A 23,380-nucleotide genomic window follows, 5' to 3' on the forward strand; every position below is an offset into this window, starting at 1 on the left:
CGTGAGGAGAACGTCTGCACTGCTCCTGGCAGGCACTTCATCCAAAACAAACTGCAGACAAAATGCACGTTCAATACATTCCAGGAAGACTTCCATTACTTAGAAGTACATTAATCTCATTTCTCTTCAAGTGCCTGAATTAATACAGCAGTAATTCCCCTGCAATGAGCTGTAAGTCAAAATAAAGCAGAGCAATGGGGTGGTAAAATGCTGAAGAGTCTCTACCCTGTCACCATTATGCTTTAAAAAAGGCAAAATCTAAACACTTCTTGCAGTGCAAACAAAATTCCAGCACATGGGATTGAGTCCAATCCTTCAGTGAACCGGAATGTTTAGGTGGAGCTGCTCTAATCAGGATGGATGGATGGATTGAAATAACTCTCCAGTGCTGTCTGCTGTGAAGCTGAGACAAGCACCTTTGTTAAGAAACTGATCTCAGAAATGTCTGTACCATCCTGGAATCCAAGTTAATTTTACAGCAGCCTGGCTGTCACTGTTGGCACTCACTTGGCTGCTGAGCCTCGAGCTGGTCCTTACCCTGATTTCATAAGCAATAAAAATATTCATAGCACACAGTTCTCAAGTGCAGAACAAACCAAACGTAATTGACATTAATGTCTGCTCTAAGATCCCAACAAATATAGCATTAGAAACCAGATAAAATGCTATCTTCATACCACACTGAGCAGACATGATACAAGTTCAGGGTAGATCAAGCTGCAATTTACACAACAGGTGTGAACTATAAAAAACCTCACACTTTGCTGCTCTAGGCTTATTTCACTAAATCATTCTAAGAACAGAAAAGCATCAGCAATACTCAATATCAGTTTCACTCAGCTGATATTCCATTTCATCCCCCACTTCACCACCAATAAAACACTTGAGAGTCTGAGATGTGGGCATGGAGAGATGCACCCTGAGTCACCCCACCTGAGCCCCAGAGGGATTTTGCCACTCTGCTATTCCAGAGGGATTTTGCCATTCACCCCACCTGGTAGTATTTTTAAAGGAAAGGCAATGACAGAAAATCAGACTTTAAAACAAATAGAAGTGTGTTAGAATGTTGGGGGACACAAGACAGATGATGGATTTTGGACCTGGTTAACATAAGAGATTTGATAGGAGGATGCTTTGGCAAAAGCAAATGGAACCTTTGAAAATTCAATAGTGGGAAATGCCCAGGGTTGGAGGTTCCCCCAGCACAACAGGAGGCTGTGACACCATTTGGTCCCCATGGGATGTGACACCGTGGGGCTGGCAGTGGAAATGCTGCGAGGGAAGTGCAAGACTTAGAGTGCAAGAAGATGAAATTAAACAGGTTTACTGGAAAAAGGAATTTCATTAAACTTTGCAAGCAAGAGATGCTGTTATATGCATAATTTTGTGTATGTGATTTTAACTTAATCATTTGTGAAAAATGTATGTATTTTATGATTGGCTTTTCGCAAATACTAAAATGAATATTATGTGTTGTGTTAGAAAGTGATGCTGTATTATTTCTCTTAAGTACTGCATTAAATATAGCTTTAAGTTATAAAATGGTTAGAATAGAAACAATGCTATGTAGGATTTTTTTTAAAAGAAAGGACTCGCAGCAAGATAGCAGCCACAGGACAGCTAAATCTCTCAGAGAAAAAGAATTTATTGCTCTTATAAGAAGAAATTAACTTCTTCCTGCCTCGAAGGCACTGTTATGATTGAAGGAAGAAGTTGATGCTGACCAGACAGAATGCTGTATTTGAATAGAATTTATGCATCATGTATGAAATGTATGAATATGCAACAGGCTGTTGCTTTTAAGGGTTAACCCTTTTTTAACGCGTGTCCTTTTTCAGGCTCGTGCTGCCCAGAAAAACGTACCCGGACATCCGTAACTCTTTGTATTTATTGTCTCATATTGTCCTAATTCAATTTGTCCAAATTGTTATTACTCTAATTGTGTTACTATTTTTATAACCATTTTATTACTATTAAACTTTTAAAAATTTTAAAAACAAGTGATTGGTGTTTATCACATCATTGTAGTTCACCAACAGAAGAATCTAAGAATAGGGCTTGGAGCACCCTGCTCTAGCAGAAGGCGTCCCGTGGCCGAGGGTTGGAATGAGGAGATCTCTAAGGCCATTCCAGCATGAAAGCACTCTGGGATGGTGGGATTTCAGCATTCCCCCCCTCCCCAGCCGAGCAGAGCCCTCACCTGTCGCTGCTGTGCCTCTGCTCGTTCCAGGTGCCGTACTGGCTGTCGGGCTCCTGCACCAGCGTGTCCGTGTCCTTCGCCCCCGGCGGCTGCCTGGAGAAGCATTTCCTCAGCTGGTCCTGCAAAAAACACCTCCAGTCAGTGCTCCAGCCCCTGCCTGAGGGATTAACAAGCCTTATAGACCATAACAGCTTAGAATCTGACAATTAAACTCAGCTGGGAAATGAACTTAAACACGAAGAACTGCTGTGGAGTCGGAGCGACAACTCTCTGTGCAGTAATTCTCTGAACAATAATTACAGTAATTGTTTTCCTGGGCAAATAAAGGATCCCAGAGGTTGGAGATGACTCCCTGGTTTCAGGAACTCCATGCTGCTTTAATATTGTTCTTATCTCAGGTTGCACAGAGCTTCTCAAAGCACCTATGCAAGCACAAGGAATTGTGCTGGGAATGATATTTCATCCCCTCAAGCACAGCAGGCAAACATCAACTTCACTGCTCTTTTCCTGAGTTTAATAAAATAATCCTTTTTTTTTTTTCAAGCTTTCTTTGGAAGACATTCAAAATAAAATGCATAAATACATAAATAAATAAATAACCACAGGGCCAGACACAAAAAGCCTTCTACAAACAGATGTAACATCCAAACCCAACCCAGGACAGACCACAGTGGGTTTGCTTTGTTTTACTCTGACCTCTCCTTTCCTGACTGTTTTTATTTCATGGATCTGCTGCTTTCCTAAGAAGGAATGAGTGGATCCCAGGCCCTCAGCTTTCCAGGGAGAGAAGTGGGTCAGTGCTGGCACCCCAGATTTGCAGCACACCAATGTCAGCCCAGTCCTGCAGTTGTGCAGAGTTATTCAGGGAGCTTAAAGAGCTCCTGAAATCCTACACTGGGAGCAGATAATTAAACTGTTGGTCTCTTTCACCTTCATTACCCTGAACAAATACAAACACGGCTTTCAGCTCCAGATCAGTTTTGCTTATCAAGATTTTATCTGACAGCAAATTACATGGTTTTCCACCTGTCCTTGGAAAAACGCAAGGATTTTTCTCTCCTTGTAAGTAGCCCCGGCCTCCAACTCACTGAGCAGAACACATTGCTGGACTAGAACACAACTCCTCCTCTTCAGGCAGCACACACATAGAAACAATAATTAAGAAATTCCATATTTAATATTTAGAATTCCTTCATACTATTGGGGGTAAAAAGAGAGATTGTACATTTACTTGTTCCCTTAATTTTGTACAGTTATAGAATGCTGCCTTAAGACTGTAAAACCATTAAGAATAATTCAGCAGTGCTGACACCTGGCTACTGAAGAAGTCCCACAACACTTCCAGTTCTCATAACCAGTTCTTATTTCCCAGTGGCCACAGCCACTCTTCATCCTTGTTGTGCTCTTTGCTGCTGACAAAGTTATTTGTGTTTTAATGCAAAGAAAATACAAAAGGTTCCACCATTTACACCAACTATCACCATGCAAAGAAAATACAAAAGGTTCCACCATTTACTCCAGCTATCACCATGCACCTCAAAGTTAAAGACCAAGTTAAATTCTGTTTGCAATACTCAAATAAAACAGGCTCAGTTTGTGAGTTACATGGAACAGACATTTCCTGCTTTTCATTCTCCAGATGTTCCTGCAGCCCCAGAATTCACTGGTTCTTACACTTTATGCAATCACAGGATCTTTAAGGTTGGAAAAAAACCTCAAAAAGATGGAGTCCAACCTATCCTACATAGATATCTAAATAGAGACAAGTACATGAATGCCTGGAGGCGAGTTAAGCTCTTACATTTCCCAGTCCATGCCAGGTACAAGATTCCAAATGCGAGCCAGGCACACGCTGCTTCCAACACAGGAGACAGTCTGGTATTTCCTAGAAACCACAGGGCATTTCCTCCTCTTTGGCTTGGCTTGGCTCTATGTTTTGCCTTCCACAAATTCCCTCTGCAGCTTCCCAATCCCATGATTTGCTCCAGGGACTCCTGGGCTCAGCTCTCACCCAGTGGCCTGAACAATTTGGCTGGTGGCTGCCCTTCCAGGAAAGGCATTAACAAATACCAGTGGCTCTTCTCACTTTCCTTCCAACTGTCCATGCTCATTCAGGGGTTTTTTTCCACCTTGATGCTTATTATGAATTTTTTTCAATGTCAGTCCTATTCTTATCATCAGTTTGTACAGTGCTTTCCACTGGTTACAACTAAAGCCCTCTACACATGGCACCATTTTATTTGCAATCACTCATGTTTTTTCTGCTAGAAATTAGACTCAAAAAGCTTGGAGGCAGGAGGAGCAGCAGTGGGGAGCCCTTGTTTACCCAGCAGTGAGTTATCAGAGCCCTGGGGGCTGTGCAGGAGGGGTGTGGGCAGCACAGATAACAACGGCTCAGCAGCCACAGGGGTCAAGTTTAGATGCAAAGACACCACTCCTGTGAAGGCTCAGCAAAACCTGACAACATTTTACACTTCTGCCAAGAACGACACCATTAGCTGAGTTATTTCTGGGTGCTAAACCCAAAACAAGCCAGAAAAAGAAATAAAATTACTGCTTCTGAAGGTGCCGTGAAGTTAAGTTCAATACAACAAACAAAGTCTAAATGTCAGGAATAAAACACTTCCAACTCTAGGAAATCAGGAGTACTCTGTGTTCTGAAGGCTTTGTTACTTTCAGAATCATTATTTCATTTTGCTTCTGGAGGAAGCTGCTTATTTCAAGACGATTGTGTCTTTCCCTGACAGACCCTTTCAACACTTATTTTTTAAGGTGCCAAATGATTAATTGGGAAAAATAAATGCTGTCTAGGTACCAAGCAGAAAAATAAGGAGTGGGAAGAGGAGCTGATCCTCTCCTTGGCTGGTGGAGGAGGTGTTGGCTGGGGGCACTGAGAGCAGTGCAGAAAAGCAATTTATAGCCTGTGCAGCAGCTCAGAGGAGAGGGGGTGCTGAGGAAGGAAGTGACAACAAACCAGGAAGATTTTCCTTGCCAGAAGGTGATTATTAGCAAGAAGGAAGAGTTTTAGCTTTTCATTTGAAGATCTCTTTTCTATTATTGTCATCACACTCCTGAAAGACTCAAGGCAGCCAACACATGAAGACATTTCCTCTATAAACAGAATACTCAGGAAACTGGAAAACCAATAATCCCAAAAGAAAAAGCAGTAAAGAGGGGTCTGGTGTCTTTTTAGCACACAAGATAAACCCAAATTAGAACTTTTCTAATTTATGATGGCAGAAAAATCTCCCAAATCAAATAAAACCCACGCCTGATTCAGGTTTCAAATGCTGTAATTCTCCAAGCTTTGATGTTTAACTTCTCAATTCTTACACCAGGAGCTAGGGAAAAAAAATCTACTTAATTTTTCTATAAAATCAAGCAGCTGAGCTGTGTCCTGCTTTGCCTCTGGTTCTTCTAAAATGAGCCATTATGATTATGCCTCTTTCAGTCTTCCCTTGGAATTAAGCTGGGCTTGGCTACACTCCAGGGCTGATTACTCCTGCAATTTCCCGTTCCTGAAAACGCTGCACACACAACATTGGTCCCACCAGCCCCAAAATTACCCCTAGCTCTGGGTCAATGCAGACATTTACGTGCAAAACCCTCCTGCACTGATGGGAAATGAAGACCTGGCACAGGAGGAGCCAGCTCTGAGAGATCTCCTGAGTCAGAAGCTGCACAGACAGTTTCAAAAATATCTTTGTTTGCCAAGGAGCCCGAGACATCAGCCAGCCAAAGTGACAGCCCACAGCTTGAGTGTGAATGTTCAGAGCTAAATCCCACTGGCATGGGTTGGGTATGAAGAGGAACTGCACAATGGAAGGAAGTTTTGACCATCTGCCTTGCTAATATACAACTCAGAGAAAAAATGGTGCTGATTTCTTAAAAAGGGCTGCTTTTTTCTTTTTTTTTTTTTTTCCATTTTTTCCTCTGCTTACTTTAATTAAAGAAGCAAAAAATGTGGTCAAATTGCCCCTTAAGTGTGACACTGCATTTTAGCAGAGCTCACAAGTTCTTACAAATCCCAAAAAGTATTCCAGCTGTTCTCCTGCAGAATGCCAGGAAGGGAGCAACAGACCTCCACCAATTCATATCTTATGATATTATTTTGTGGTTGACTCTGCTTTGAATGGGATGCTGGACTTGATCAGCACAAGAATCCTTTATAACCTAAATTATTCTACAATTACTCTAAGAATTTGAAGGACTAAGAGGTGAATTATATATTTTGGAGCACAAACAGAATTATAGAATTATCAGAACATAACATCAGACTGAAACCAACCAACACTGAAAACCCCACCACAACAAGAGAGCTTAAGGGTCACAGCCCACAGATTTTAATTTGGAAGTACCCAAATGCCAAGACAGCAAGTGGGGGAAGAGGATCCCAGGATTTCCATCTGTACTTACTATCCATCCAATGAATGCTGCCCATAAGGAGTAAGTCATGGCTCCAGCTCCTCCTAATTCCCAGCAATCAGGTGGGATTCAGGCTGGTGAGATCAGCCAGCTCCTGCTTTAATGAACTGCTGAGTGGAGTCAGTGCCTGGGGGAATGCTCCAGGCTGAGGCAGCACCTCCTGCTCCCACCCTCCCTGCTGAGCCCCAGATAAAGAGTTCCAGGAACTGCCCAGCTGAGCTCAGGGATGGGTTCCAGACCTCCAGCATGAGGGAAGGCTCCCCAGCCCTCCCAAACACCCCTGAGCACAACAGCCCTGCCCCATCCCTGAGACCAGCCCCAAGAGCAGAATTCAGGGAATTAATCCATCTCCAGGGCTTTCCAGCCTGATCCAGCCAGGTAAGGAGATGGCAGTGAGTGGCTGTGGAGGCTGCTCAGGTGGAGCATCAGCTCTGGGGTCCCAGCACAGGGCGGATGTGGAGATGTTGGAGTGGTCTAGAGGAGACTGTGAAGATGATCAGAGGGATGGAGCAGCTCTCCCATAAGGAAAGGCTGAGAATTGGGGTTGTTCAGCCTGGAGAAGAGAAGGCTCCTGGGATACTTTACTATGGCCTTTCAGTATCTAAAGGGGCTCCAAGAGAGCTGGGGAGGGACTGTGGACAAGGGGGAATGGCTGAGAGAGAGCAGGTTCAGATTCATGTCAAAAAGAAATGCTGCCATGTCCATCCCTGGAAGTGTCCCAGGCCAGGCTGGACAGGGCTTGGAGCAGCCTGGGATAGTGGAAGGTGTCCCTGCCCCATGTCAGGGGCTGCAATTATTGAGCAGAGCAGTGGAGCTCCGTAGGATCTGAGAGAGCTGAATGTGCTGTGTGAGTGCTCACAGTCCCCTAAAGCTGTATGAGCTTTAAGGTCCCTCCTGACCCAGACCATTCCATTATCCCTCCGGCCCCGGTGCATCCTGGGCTGGGCAGCACAAGTTGCTGGTTTTATGTGAAAAACTGGAGCTGCTGCTGCTGAATGCACAAACAGTGCCTGGAGAAACACACGTGTGCCCCATGTGACTGTGAGCACTCACACAGCACATTCAGCTCTCTCAGATCCTGAGGAGCTCCACTGCTCTGCTCAAAAACCCTTTAAATAATGGATGTTTCCCTCTCCCATGGGCAGTGGAGTACGTTCCAGTCCCACAGTACCAAGCATCTCATAAGTGCCATCAGGCCTGACAGCCTCCCTGTTGCTATGCAACCCTGGGCTGCCTTTCCATGTGAGTTTTGCCTGCCTCTTCCACAGGGATATGATACCCAACCACCAATTACATCCCTGATGCTAAAGCCTGACAGCATTTCCCTTACGAAACAGGAGTTGTTTTTAGAGGGTGACTGGTCTAATTCTCCACATTTTCATTGCTTCCCATTGCTGCACAGGACTGAATCCCAACCCCTTCTCCCTGGAAAGGCACAGCAAAAATTACAGATTTTTGTACTAAAGGAGCTTCAGGAGAGCTGGGGAGGGACTTTGGACCAGGATGTGGAGGGGAATGGTTTTAAATTGGCATAGGGCAGGTTTAGATCAGATATTAGGAAGAAATTTTTGCCTGTGAGGGTGGTGAAGCCCTGGCACAGGCTGCAGCACCAAAGACAGACCCAAAGTCCACCCTGCCTCGATTCTGGCCACAGCAGAGAATGTGGTCAGATGAAGTTGGTTTTGCCAGGGATGCAGATGAAGTTGGTTTTGCCAGGGATCTGGTTAGGACCATGCAGTGACATCGGCTCCCTGCTCCTGCAGGGACTCCTGGTGCTGTTCTCCTCCTCATCCCACAGAGCATTTCAAATACATTTCAGAGTTTGTCATTTTTTTTCTACTCTGCAAACCGAGCTGCTCTGCCTGGCTGTGAACACTCACCACACACAGGTCAGGCTGAAGATGGAGCAGAGGTTGACCCAATGTGCAAAAAGCAGACGAGAATCTAATTCTAGATATAAGCCCTGCTAGGGCTGAGTGAGCCACAAGAGCACTTCCTCTGAGAGGTGGGAGTGTACAACAGCACAGCACAGGAACTGGCTGGGAACATCTTTAAAACCTCTCCTATGTCATCAGATTAAATTTCCTTTTCAGCCTGAGGCAGCCAGGCTGATAAGGAATGGAGCCCTACGAAAGCCAAGGCAGCAGGAAGGAGCCAGAGGCTGGGTCAGGAAGATCCTGAGCAGTGAGAGGGGATCCAGGCTCTGCCCAGGGCACTGTGACTCCCATCAGAGTGAATAAAACCTGGAACAGGATCCCTCGGCTTCAACACTGCAGGAGGCACAAGCCAGAACAAGGCAATTTCATTCTGGGATGCCAAGGAGAGGATAATTTGCTTTTTTTGAAAAGCTGCATAGTTGAAATCAACACCTCCTACTCCAAATGCTGCATTTCACAGCTCCTCTCCACATGAGACACGAGTTAAAACTTCAAACAAACATTCCTGGGAAAAAAAAGCTCTCCTTAGCTTAAAGCCTGGAGTTAAAGATGTAGAGAAAGTGATACGATTTCCTGACAACAAGTGAATAACAAACATGCTCGTTTCAACACACAGGCTCAGGAGATGTTTTAGGAGACAGCAGTCAAAACACACACACACAGTCACCCTCCAGGGAACGCCAGGAGTGCTTCCCAAAACTCTCACAATATTACCAATTTCAATAAAAATGGATTGCCAGGATAGGGAGGCTGTGAGGGTGGAGGCACAGGGTGCCCAGAGAAGCTGTGGCTGCACCTGGATCTGTCCAAAGCCAGGCTGGAAAAACCTGGGATACTGCAAGGTGTCCCAGCCCATGGCAGGAGGTGGGACTGGGTCATTTTAAGCCCCCTTTCAACCCAAATTCTTCTGGGATTCTGTGATTCTAAGCCTTGCATTCAGAGAAGTTTTTCTATTATACAATTTATTTCCTCTGAAAGCTGTCACTTACAGCTTATAAAAAAAAAGGCAGCAAGGTGGATGAGCAGAAAATATCAGCTCTAAATCTATTTATGCTATTTTCTTCTTGTTTAAGAGCATGGTAAAAATCAACTCCTTGCAGTCAGCAAAAGTGAAATCACAGAGTAAAGTCGTTTCAATAATTATTCCTGCCAAAATAATGAGAGAACAACAAAGGCAGCCACCAAATGCCCATCACTATGGGTTTCTGGCCCAGATTTATCTGCCAGCTACGTTCATGGCCTGTTAAACCAAAGAGAAGTTATTAAGAATGAAAAAGCAGGAACTGTTTCAGCACTGGCCCTTGTATCTTCATTAATTAAACTGAACAGCTTCACTCCTCCCCCCAGGCCCAAACAAGACAAACAACTCATTTTTAAAGCCTGCTCGCTGCAAACTTGCTTCCCCTTACCCTAACAGCTCCCTGGCAATTTAAAGATTACATTTAAAGATTAAAATTCCATTTACTGATAGTACCAAAATATTATTTTTTGAGAACAACTCACTATGTTCTCAGGGAATATTAAGGCAGAACAATTCAGCAACTATTCACCGTAGGGCCTGTACCTATTCCAAGTTCACAGTCAAAGTGCCAACTTGTAGTAATTTCTCTTTACAAATTTGTTGAAGGATGTTCACCACAAAGGACAAACTTTTTGCAGATAGGTTGGGGTACAACATAACAGGCACTGCAGATCAAAGCTCTTTTATAAGCAGAGACACAGTACAGGTGAATGCAGGTGTGGAACTCAAACCTGCTCCAGAAAGGGATCCTGTTTGATAGGAAAAGGCAGAGTCCAGCAGCTTACCCCAGCAAAAAGCTGCACAAGCTTAGAATGAAACATCTGGGAAGATGAATAAAAACTAGGATGGGAATTTCAGCCTTGAGCAGGGAAAGGGCTGTGGGATGCAACAAAAACCCTCAAAAGGACTAAGTGCCCTCCCAGCACATCTGGGACACATGCATTGAACAAATTACTACACTTCTGTCTTCATTTTGGAATTAAAAACTGAATCCAAACTAAGTACCAGATGAATTTTGAATGAAAACAACATTTTCTTTGACTGCCTGGTATACCAAAAGCAAACCACTCCTAAATGCACTTAGGTGTTATTTTTAGCATGTATCAGAGCAATTTAGGTAAAGCACATCGACCACTCTCAGCCCCAGAATTCATCTTTGCTGTTCTGTGTGAAACACCTCTGAGGTTTTCCATGACTTTTTTTAGCAGTGTAAGTGGAGCCAAGGGAATCAAACAGCTTGCCCTGGTTTTATTGTATGGCAACAAACCTCGAGACCTAGAACAGTGCTGGCTGTGAAACCAGATCTCACACCTATAATAGAACCATGACCAACAGACCCTGATTAAATCTGAGGCCATGTTTAATGCATGTATCTCTGCTCCTCTTACAAAGACACCAAGCTGATGACATGAGATGAAAATGGACAATTAACTCCATCAAAATACCTGAAAGAAAAATCAGCTCCTATTTAAAAGGTCTCACTGCAAAGCAAAAGCTTCTGCAAGCTCAGCTGCGGATTCGCAGATGTGAGGGTGAAGAAGTTTACTCACACTGACTTAAATTGTGCTGCCTGAGTTGAATTTGGAGAGCTTTCTGTGCTCTGTATGATGCCAAATTCTCCATCAGTAGCATCAGGAAGGGAGCTGGGAGGCCCTGGCTGTGTCAGGCAGGGATTCACAGGTATTGCTGCTCCTTCTTTAAAAACTCCATCAGCCCCAAGTGTCTGCTTTACACTACAGCCCCAAAGCAGCACAGAAACCAGTTTACATGAATTACACACTTTTTACTCATTCCATAGTTTTTTTGTAGCACAATGTCAGTAGTTCCAAGGACTAAGACAGGACCCTGTTGCAATCAGGTAAAAAATACCTGCTCCAGGTCTGCATTCGCCATTTGCCACAGACACAGTGGCACCAACCACAAACTTCTTGGAGGGCTCAAACTTAAGGTCTGAGCCCAAGTGAAACCAAATTCCCACATAAAGCCAAGCACAAGCAGAATTCCTGCTGACACAGAGGAACAGCAGCTCCAGCACTTTCACCAGTGACTTAAGTGAAAAGGTCACCCCGTGTCTCCTGATTTCTACTCTGTAAGCAGAAGTGCTGGGTAGGACAGCAGAACATTTGTCCTCTGCAGGTTTCACATTCCCATTTTCCAGCCTTCTTCTACACAAGTTGTTCACTCAGATGATTCCAATAAATCTAAACCACCAGCTTAAAAAAAACCCAAGAGAACTTCACCATGCTAACACTGTAACAGTGGTTACCAAATATTTTCTTCTTCATTCTTTTGTGCTTACTTGACACTATTTTCTTTCCCAGTCTGTCCAAACAGGACATGGATAGCAAGCTGGGACAGAAATGCTCTACCCAGTGCTGATAGAGAGTGTGGAAAGTGCCATATTCAAACACCACACCTGCCCAAGGAATGCAGCGTCACCTGCGCTCATTCCCTGAGCAAACCCCGCCAGAGCTGCCTGTGTTTACACTTCACAGTGAGTAACTGTTTTGTTTCATAATAAAAAAAAAGAAACAAAAATCATTTTAGCCACTTCAGAGAGTTTGGATTTACCCACATGTTGGCACCAAGGCTTGGGGCCCCTTTCCACACAGCTCAACCACAGTCACTGGTCAAACCCTGGGCTTAAATCACCAGTTTCAGGTACAACTCAAACCTCTGGTTTCAGCTCCTCTCCATGAAATAAACAGAATAAACCAGATTTGCTTCCCTTTCACTCCCTACCACCCCAAACCTTTGCTGCTATGCAGGATATGCCAGAACTAAAATTAGGGGTGTCAATAATGGCCAGGAAGGTCATGGCAGCTGCAGCCCTCAGGAAATCAGCCTTTCCTCCACCTCTTTGCCATGCCATGGAATACAAACAGTCCTTCCTGAAAATAACTGGAGACCAATGGAAAAGGGAGGGGAAAGGGCTATGTGGGGCAGAGAACTGTGGAGAACCAAGAGCTCTTCACTTTTCCTTTGCTCCCAGGAAGGGCACCCTGCCTCTGCCACACCACAGCCTTCACAAGCCACACTGACCCTATGGCTTCTATGGCATGACAAAGTAGGAAGAACTCTGAGAAAAAACCCCCTATTTTTCAATAAAAGAAGGAAATAATGATCATTCATGTTGCCTGCACAGTGACAGCACTTCATCCTTCTTCCAAATTTAGCTTCAGGCATTTTTTACTAGAAAATCACAAATACTGAACTATACCCAAAGCCATGCTGGCTTGCTGGAGAACTGAGCAACCCCAGCCCAGTTTCAGCCTAACTTTCTAATTTCAGACCAATAAGTGTCCTACCTTACTATCTTGCTTCAAAATCAACCACATTTTTCCCATTCCCCAAACCTTGAAATGAAAACATCCACCTGTGCTGCAGGAAGAAAGCAGCTGGGAGCAGACAGACAGACAGCACTATCTGGAGGTGTTTTGGGGGCTGTTTTTAGATGGAAAAGCAGACAGGAGGGAGGTTTTGTTAGGAGATTAAATGCTGCAACAAACCCGAGGGTTTGCACTGATTTTTCTTTTCCCTTGAGGGTCTCAAAAAGGTGCTTACAAGCTCGGGGGGCTCTGAGCTGGGCTGTCTCTTCCTCAGAGAGGAAAACCTCTGCTGACTCCGCACTGAAAACCTTCGGAAGGACTCTCTGCTCCGGGATGCAAAGTGCCTGAAGGAAGAGGTTCTCTTGAAAGGAGTCCTGGTGCCACCTTCCCCTCCACTCCGCTCATGAGCCACCGCAGTAGTGACTAAATTTAGTGCTTCCTGCAAGGATCTCCGCACTGTGCCCATCCACTGGGTCATGTGAGTTTGTGCCACTGTCAGTTTGTCTCCAAGGTAATCCATTTTTTATTTTTTTTTTCCAGCAGAGATGAAATATCAATATTCAGTAGCAATTAGAATATATTCTCCTTAACAACCCTGATTTTATTTCACGAAAAGTGATTCCGTGTATAAAGTATTTCCAGCTAAGGTAAACAGCATTGCACTATCACCCTCAGCATATTCCTAAAATTAAATAAGCAAAGATGTGAGGTGGGAGATTGGTATTTGTCAAGTAGGAAAAAATAAAAGACTTTTCCTACTTACAATCGGCTTTGCAGAGTTCCATCAAAATATGTTTAATTCAGCCATGTTAAAGAGATAAATCAATGTTTAAATCCTGACACAGTCACTTGAAACGAGTCCATTTGCAAGCAGAGAATTAGATTTTCACTCTCTCATTTCAGAGCAGGAAAAGCGACTCCCTTTATAAGCCAAGTTTTTCTTCTGCTGTAAATATCAGAAGGATAAAACAAATCTCATTCTCCTGGCTCGGCCGCTCGACAGGTGAGAGTACACTGACCAAAGTTCTGGTGCTCCTATACAATCCATTGAGCAGCAAATCGATTCGATCTTCCAAACAATAAATCCAGCTCCTCCTCAGAAAACTCTGCAGCAGGCTGTCAGCAGCAGAATCCCCTCCTCACCATCCTCGCTGCCTCCGGAGCCATCCTGGAGCTCTCAGAACTGCGGAGCAGCGCAGGCAAACGTGTCCAGCCCTCCCCGCGGGGATGCTCGGAGCCTGCCAAAAGAGCTGCTGGATGACATCAGCTCCTCTGCTTCCAAAGGGGGGGACAAACACAGGGACTGTCCCCACTCCTCCTGCGCTCACATGGCTCTGGATGCACAGCTGCTTGCAGCACGGCTGCCTCCCGGGCTGGCTCTGCTAAGGCGCACACGAGGTTACCAGCAGGAGAACGCTGCTGCTGCTGCTGCCTCTGGAATGCTGATCCCTGCTCCTGCGTGTCCCTGTGCTCCGGGGAGGAAACAATGAGGAGGTGACCAGCCTGCAGAGGTCTGCCCAAGGAAGGATCTGGGCTGGGCTTTATTATAGTACAGGCAGGGTTCCCATGGCAACGCGGGGAACAGCATCTGCTGGCTCCGGAGCAGGCAGGAGTTGCACAGATCCATTGGAATGATTCATAGTTTGCATACGTCACGTGGACTCGCTGATTTTAACCCTTCCTGGGGAACGTGGCTCTGCCAGGGAACGTCTCACATCCACAGCAGAAGATTCCCACCGGGAATCCTACACCTACACCATCATCCTGCTGCTCACCAGGCACCTGGGCAGTGCCAGCACCTGTACCTGGCTCACTGTGCCATTCATGGCCTCAAAGAGGACATGGCCCAGCCAGCAACTGCTATCAGCACAGGATAATGATTAAGCCAGGTCTGAACAGGTCTGACCATTAGAAGCTGGTTTTTTCCACTTTTCTGCACCATTCCCTGTCGTGAGGAACGGCTCCATGTCCTTCCTCAGCTCTGCTCCCTCCCCAGCTGCTGGGAGACCACAGGGTTGGCACCACAAACCCAACATGACTGAGGGTAACGAGAGGACCCCAGGTGTCACCAGCCATGGAATCCTGGGAACAGCCCACTTGGGAGGACAGCAGGAATAAAAGCTTTGAGTTTAAATCAATAAATCTCAGTTTATGACGTAAGTTTGGACTTTAAAGTCCAAAGTCAAGCTGTGACTAGTTCAGGACCAAGGGGAAAGAGGCAAGACAGGCACGTTGGGAGCTGCTCGCTCTCTTGTTTGTTCAAGGGGGTTTGTGGCTGTTGCTTAATTTGCCATACAAAGTACCATGAACTTGCATCACCCTCTGCTCCTCTGAACTATCCAGGAAGAGATTCAATGGAACAAAAAAATGTCTAGATAAGATTTGATGCAATGGTTCTTGCGTAAGGTTCATTGTATCAGAAATGTGCCTTGCAGATATACATGAACTCAAGATACCCTGAGGAAACAGGGTGCCTTCCCTTTTAATCCCTGTTTTTAGGAGCTCAGCTCCACCAACCTGTAATTTATCTCCAGGAAAAACTTCAGTGACAACTGTGTAGCTTTCCCTAACTTATTCTCATTTCTGAATGTATTTGTTTTGAACGTTTGCAAATTAGCAGCTTTATAAAAGTCCCCAGTAATCAAAGAAAATTCAGCCAACAGAAAAAATCCTTTTTTTCCCCCCCCTTCATACAGCTCTTCTCTTAAAGAGTTGCAGGGTTATTTTTGTACAGAAATGGAAAGAGATAGTTTTGACCAGACTCCCAAAGAGCAGGGTGTTTCTTAGATTTGTAAAGAAATGAGAAAAAATAAATTTAAACAAATTAAATTTAAATAGACCTAAATAAATTTAATTTTTAAATTAAAATAAAATTAATATTTATTAACTAAAATAAATTTAATAAATTAATAATTTAATAATTTAAATAGAATAAATTGAATAAAAATAAATTTAGAATTTTTAAATTAAAATAAATTTAAATTTAAAAATAAATTTAAATAGGAAAAATAAATTTATCTACCAGAGTTATGGATAATCCTTGACAAACTATGGAGATCCTGCACCCAAGGCTGGAATTTAAGACTTACTGCATATTTTCATGGTGTTAAATTTAAGTGTGATATTTCAAACATCTGTGCCTTTGCAAGTGCAGCTCTGTGCCTGCTGCAGTGCAGGGATTGTGCACTCTGCCATTCCAGAGGGTTTCAGGCTCCATCTGATGCAGGAGCCCCTGAAATAGCAGCCCAAGAGCTCTGCCTGGAGCTGCCATGTGAGTTAGTCAGCAGCTCCTTCACCTCACCAGGATGGGCAGAGCAGAACACAAATTTAACTCCCCATCTGGAATTTCACCTGGGGCAAACAGGGGGAGAGGCAGAGCCAGATTTCACCAAGGATGCAGAGAGCAAAACGTTCCTACAGCTCGCTGCAAGGACTCCTCACATGTGCATGGAACTTGAAGGATCTTAAAATGCTCTAGAGAATATATTCTATTTTTTTATTACACCTGTCCTGAAAAAGAATGTTATACCCAATATACAATTTTTGTCCTCAGAAGATTGGAAAACTGCTGACTTGAGTCTTCCTGCAATACTAAATTTAGGATCTTCTGGCACCACGTGAACACACTGCTGGGTATTGAAGCATCTAAATTACTGCTTAGATTTACACCTCAATTAACATCAGGGCAAAATGCTTTGGAGAACAATCCAGATGAACCTTCACCATCAAATTCAAATAGTCAGAGATTTTCCCAGCACTTCAACAAAACTTGCAGGGGAGTGGAACAAGATGAGCTTTAAAGCTCTTTGCTTGGAGGTTGTGGGCACCTTCCACTATCCCAGGTTGCTCCAAGCCCCATCCAGCCTGGCTTTGGACAATTCCAGGGATCCAGGGGCAGCCAGAGCTTCTCTGGGCACCCTGTGCCAGGGCCTCAGCACCCTCACAAGGGAGGATTCTCTAACTGGCCCCCAGCCCAGCAGTTCTGGCTGAGTGAGAATTTGTTCCTGAACAAGAACAGCACAAGATGGTCTTCTGCCCTTGACAAATTCAAGTGATTATCTCACTCTGGGGCTTGTCAGGGATCTGCAGCTCCACAAAACAGAGCACATACACACAGCTACCCAAAGTGCATGACTAATTACCTCAGTATAAATGGGACCTCGTTATTCAAACATTGCTGGGTACTTCCATTATTAACATCTATTCCACCTACAGCTCCAAACCACAACCCTGCACAAAGGCCTAACAACCCTTGTTTCTCCCCTTATTCAGTAGAAAACAAAATTCCATGGTTACATTATATTTTCCAAAAGCCTCTCAGAGCTCATTTGGAGCCTCACCTGCTCTCAAACACATGTAATTATGTTAATGACTCTGTGGGATTGCAAGGTCAGTTTAAAGAAGGCCTGAAAGCAGCAGAGCACAGCACACACAGCCCAGGAGGGGCAGGTGGGATGTGCAGCCTCTCCATGGGTGTGAGTCCTTCCAGCCCATGGAGCTCCCCTGCCACCAGCACCATGGAATGGGGAAGGAAATCCAGCTGAAGACCCACCAAAACACTTGGGAGTAGTTTTCACCTCAGCTGGGTCCCCTGAAGGATCCTTCGCCAGCAAAGCAGATGGGACAGCGGATGGGCAACCTTAGTCTGGACTAAATGTGACAACAGTTTCTGCTCTTCCCATGTGGCAATCCCAGGCAGGAATTCACTCTCTGATGGGCTCCTCCTATCACTCCCTCCCTCAATCACTCCAATTAACAATTAGCATTAATTCAGGCATTCCCAAAGGGTTTTCTGAGCCATCATCCCACCTACAAACAGCAGCACCCAGCACTTGTGAGGAGCACAGCAGCTCCAGTCCCACCTTGTGACACCCCCGGGAGCAGAGCCTGCCCTTGTAAGGCTGTCCCAGCCCTGCATTCCACACCAACTCTGCCTCTGCTTCATTAGTAAGAGAACTTAATTTAACCTCTTGTGCTTGGCACATGGACTATTTAAAGACACAGCACTGGGCTGGGCTTGGTTGCACGGCTCCAGACTAAATTACTCATGGGCTCCTCAGACATGACAAACAACTCATGGTTTTATGGGCTCCTTGTTTTTGCCTCTGTGTTCTGTGTTTTGCCAATGGAATTGTCACATTCCAAGAAGGAGCAGCAAGCATTCCTTACTACAGCCTGAATTTCTCACATACAACACCCCCATCATGAAGATTTTACCATGTCACCTTCAAATTCTCATTTAAAGTAAAAATGCTTGGCTGCACATCTGGCAGAGAGAGAGCAAAGCTCAACAGCTGGAGCTGCTCCATGGCAGATCCCCAGCTTGCCTCCATTCCAATCCAGGAATTCCCATGACATTTAAAACCAACAAGGCATTTTGTCTTTGGCTGTGTTATCTGTTCGTTTTTTGGGTTTCTAAAAATTTTCATGGTGATATAAAAATGCAATTCACTGAGATGCCCAAACAGCTTCACCTGTAGGCAGTTACTCCACAGCCAAGAGAAAAAGGGAAATAAACCAAGAGAAAGGAAAAAGAGTGGAATGGTGGAGTGTTTTAACACAAGGACTTTGGACAGTGTCCATACAGAGAAATCTCTTTTGTAACCTGAAACCCCAGATATCTCAATATTTACACCAAATATTTGTTTTTGATTCCTACTTTCATTTTCTACTGAAATTAAGCAAGTTACACTCACAGCTACAGCTCTAATTAATGGTTATTCACAATCGTGGACAACTTGGAGAGAGACCTCGGTATTAAAGGTGTTCCCCTTGCACATACCATCTACAAGAGGCTGAAATTCCATACTTTTTCCTTCTGCTAGGTAATTTTAAAAGCCCCCAGAGGCCTCACAAAGCAGTGAATAAGGGGAGGCTGTGAAAGCAACAGGTTCTGCATCAATACTGGGAAAGTTTACACAAGCACACATTGATATGAGAGGTTTTTAAAGAAAGGTGCAAAAATATTTCATACAAGAGCCTATCAATGGCTACTTTAAAAAGTAATTTTTTAAACAGAGATGAAAAATTTAAAAAAAAATCTGCATTCCTTATTTTTCTTACAGAAGTACCCTTGTGATAAAGAAAACATTAATAGTTTTCATGACTGAACGAATGCTCCACATAATTGTTTATACCTGCCAGAGTAGCTTTTCCATTCTACTTCCACGGTGATCCTTGATGGAATCAGCAAAAAAATGAACTTTCCCATTTTATTTGTAATCAGAAAGTCAACCATACTTTCTCTGCCCAGGATTCTGGGCACTTTAGCAGTAGCACGTCATTATTTTAAGATTAATGAAAATCTGTAAATAAAAGTAACTGTGAAATAAAATTTTTACTCCAAGTTTTTAAACTACTTAAATGCAACTACCAGTCATAATTGCAACAACTAAAGCACAATAGTATTTCAGAAAATGCCAATTCTTTTGGCCCCCAAACTACATTTCTCCTGAACCTAAGCAAGGCCCAGTTAAACATCCTGAACATACACAGCTTTTGTGCCTTGAATTGTTTCAGTGTAAAACAAAGCTATCAATGTTAAAGCTGAGGAAACCAGCTAAAAATACACGAGGTTGTTTGCAAGCCCATGTCCATAATCCTGCAGCACTTCCCTTCTAGCTCAATGGAGAAGGAAAAACTGAAAAAACAGAAACAGGAAATTCCTACAGCACTGGAAAGGACTAAAACAATTTTCTTTACATTTGTTTATGTCCAAAGGAATAAAGCCAAGCAAAAGATGGATGGTTACAGGTTGTTTTTAATTTGTACAAACAAAAATCCAGGATGAAGATGTCTGCAAAGGATCTCCCTATATCAAGAGGGAAAACAAAGTAATGCCAGAGCCAGGGCTCTCCTGGCCACGTCCAACATGGAGCAGTCCAACCAATGGGCATGTTAAGCACAGATAACCACAAAACATCTTCAAAAGAGAGTTCTTGGGCACAGAACAAGGTCTAAAATACCTTCACCTGCTGAACTTTTCTGCCAGGGCAGGCAGGGTGAGTGGAGTGCACAGAAACAAGCCGAACACGCTGCTCCTGCTCCACAGCACCTGCCTGAGGAGATGTCAGAGCGTTTGTGTTCCTCACTGAGGGTGCTCAGGAAATCTCCAGCCACTGAAGGCTCAGATCTAAACCACAAAATTCACAGAAAACTCTGAAGGAAGAGCTTTTTTTTTTATAATGCAAGGGATTTCCTTCTTCAAAGATCAGTAACAAAGAGCTGCTTCTGAACCCATTCCAGCTGTTCCTGGTGTGATCACACACTGCCCAAAGCCTGTCTGAACACTGCTCCTCCATCTTCTCCCTAAAAAAAATCACCATTCCATGTAGAATCAGTATCAAGGAGCTGCTTCTGAACCCATTCCAGCTGTTCTTGGTGTGATCACACACTGCCCAAAGCCTGTCTGAACACTGCTCTTCCATCTTCTCCCTAAAAAATCACCATTCCACGTGGAATCAGGCACTGCATGATGGCAGTAAATTGACCAAACACCAACTCTAAGTTAATACAATAACTCCTTCACCCATTTTACCCCATTTGATGATGGGTACAGAGAATTTATTGGAGATGGCTGTATAACCCTGAGTGCACACACCTTCCTTTACTTCCAGGTCTCACAGCTCTTACTGCCCCCTCCTCCTCCTCCTCCCAGACCCAGCACAACAGCCCCATGTGGCCACATTCCCCCAGCCCTCAATCCATTCTGCCTCCCCTCAGATGCCAGGGATTTATTGCTCTCCACCATGAATCACCAAACCAAACACTACATTTTTCCAAGGCTCCAGATTTCCCTGAAGTTACACTTTAAGAACACCTGTGTCCTGCAGCACAAATCCTGTGGTATCCTGAGGAAAGTCCTCTACAAAGGACTCCTCTGCTATTTTCCCTGTGCTCAAGCAGCTCCCTAAAATCCCCATTTCCTTTCAGCACAGTAAACACTCACTGGGCTGCATGAACAGCTCACCACTGCTGAAGGGACAGGAACAATAGTGGGAACTTGGCTGTCTCCCAGCATCAGCAACACGGACAACAGCTTGGGAAAGCAGGAACTGAGTCAAAACAACTTTAGGTCAAAATATTACGAGGGAGGCAGTGAAGTTACCTCTGCTTTGTGTGTGTAAATGAGGTTTAACAATTCCCTTGTTACAGAATGGTTTGGGTTGGAAAGGACCTTAAAGATCATCCCTTCCACTGTCCCAGGTTGCTCCAAGCCCCGTCCAACCTGGCCTTGGACTTTTCCAGGGATGGGGCAGCCCCAGCTTTCCTGGGCAATCTGTGCCAAGGCCTCACCACCTCACAGGGAAGAACTTTTTCAGAAGTATATTCACAATTCCAGATTTAAAATAAGAGGAGTGAGGACAGGCACAGTCAGCCTCAATTCCAGCTGCTCTGAACCTGGAACAACACAGTCACTACAAAAAAATGACCAGGTCTAGAAATGATTACATCTTACTCAATGAAACCCTTATTGCAACAAGCTAACCTAGAATGTGCTACTCCATGTGAGCATTTTATGGTAAATTAAACTTAATGCCACACCTCATTAGAACAAACTGCTGTGCCCCGAGCTCGTGTCCCTGGGCTGGGAGCAGGGATGTGGCTGTGGGCCAGCAGCACTGCGTGGTGGAACAGCACTCCCTCGTGTTCCCACTGGGAATGGGGCTCCTCAGCCAGGCTGACCTGTCTGCCTGCTCCCAGCAATGCCACAGACACCACAATTCCTCTGCTACAGCAGCAGCCGGGAATTGGGGAAATGCCTTTCCAGATTTTCCTGTGCAAGGGCGTCATTTACCCAGAGACATAACCCAGGTTGTCTGCTCCTGCTGGCACCAGGACAGCTCACACCTGGGTGGGAGGGGCTTTTAACTCTTTGGAAGAAACATCCCCACCACCAAAAGCAAATTTCACAAGGGAAGAGCAGCACAGTCCACTCCAGAAGCGCAGAGAGAGGGAAGGCACAGCACATCTGCACAGAGCCCCTTCCTTCCATCAGAGCAGGGATAGCCCCTTGAGAGCAGGGATAGCCCCCTTGAGAGCAGGGATAGCCCCCCTTGAGAGCAGGGATAGCCCCCTTGAGAGCAGGGATAGCCCCCTTGAGAGCAGGGATAGCCCCCTTGAGAGCAGGGATAGCCCCCCTTGAGAGCAGGGATAACCCCCTTGCGAGCAGAATGAGCATCACTCGTGGCTCCACACAATGATTTCAGTTTCCTTCCATCACCAACCCACCTCCTCTCACACTGACACGTCAGGACAGTGGTTATTAACCAGCTGCTGCTTCCTTCAGAGTCACCTGACAAAACACATCAAAACTACTCTTTAAAGGCAGTAACCAAATTCTTGTCAAAACAAACTCTAAATCTTATTTCTTCCTTAAAACCCCCAATTTTCTTTTGATTTTGCAATTGTTCAATTCATGACTATCAATAAAGATCTTTTTAAACCATCACAGTGCTGCAGAGGAACGTTTTATTTAAAACAAGCATTTGCTTTGAGTGCTTTCAGGATTAGCATTTCTTTGCTGTTTGAAAAATGACAAGTGCTAGATTGGGGAAAAAAAAAAAAAACATCCATCAGGACTGGTACCAGCATGGGCAGGAGATCCACCACAGCATCAATTCCAGAAAGCCAAAATTGATCAGTGAATTAAAGCAAGAATTGCTGACAACTGAGAAGGCCAAGGGCAGGAACAGAGCCACCAGAGCAGTCCAGCAGAGGTTGTGTCCATCAGGAAGCCAAAAAAAACTGGACAAAGGGCATTGGAACAGGAAAGCCCAGAGCTGTGGCTGCACACCTGGCACGACCAGTCTGACCCTGTGACTGATGTAAGACCATGGAGTGGCAACTACAGGGCTTCCTGTGCAAGCCAGACCTAAAGATGCCCCAGACCAAGTGCAGCAGAGCTCCTCACCAGCTGGAACTGGGGTGAGGATACCCCATGCACAATGGAAAATACTCAAATGTATACAAGCTGTGAAAAAAATAATGTTTCGCTGGACAGAAAGACATTTCTCAGAAACTCAGAGGTGTCACCCACCCACAGGACACAGATGTGTGGTGGTCACAGCATTGCACACGGGCTGGGGCAGACCACAGACCCTGCTGTGCTCAGAAAATGCTGTTTGTCACAGCCAGACACATCCTGCCCAAAGATCAGGAGAGCAATCAGCAAGGAATTAGCAAAGAGCTGGCACTGAGTGATGTCCCACAACTCCACCACTGCAGAGTAAAGCAAAGACACAGCACAGGAGAGGGAACCCAACAGTTCCCCCTTTAAAAGCAGATTTTTGTTGTAGTATTTTTTAATTAAGAGTTGTAGCTTCTTCAGGTATGTCTGCCTAATGAATAAAGCATCTTAGCTCCCCAAGACAGATTAAATAACACTTGACAACCAACCCCAGCATCTCTGGTTACTCCTGACTGTAAGTAGAGAGAACAGATAAGTATCTCCTCAGTAGCCTCCAGC

At 44.7% G+C, this 23,380-nt stretch overlaps 1 protein-coding gene across 4 annotated transcripts in view; it reads right to left on the reverse strand.

The window, feature by feature from the left end:
- Positions 1 to 23,380, reverse strand: part of KIAA1671 (KIAA1671 ortholog) — a 66,005-nt gene that overhangs the window by 8,332 nt on the left and 34,293 nt on the right. For 3 of the 4 annotated variants that reach the window (XM_054288639.1, XM_054288640.1, XM_054288642.1), the window contains one exon: positions 2,201 to 2,319. In XM_054288639.1, the coding sequence (XP_054144614.1) occupies positions 2,201 to 2,319 (119 nt within the window). Of the gene's footprint in view, positions 1 to 2,200; positions 2,320 to 13,147; positions 14,458 to 23,380 lie in introns of those variants that run through there. The other variant, XM_054288641.1, reaches the window with a different exon arrangement.

This window comes from Melozone crissalis, unplaced genomic scaffold (genome assembly GCF_028551555.1).
Source record: "Melozone crissalis strain CALT ecotype California unplaced genomic scaffold, PUWL_Pcris_2 ptg000063l_1, whole genome shotgun sequence".
Lineage (NCBI taxonomy): Eukaryota > Metazoa > Chordata > Aves > Passeriformes > Passerellidae > Melozone > Melozone crissalis.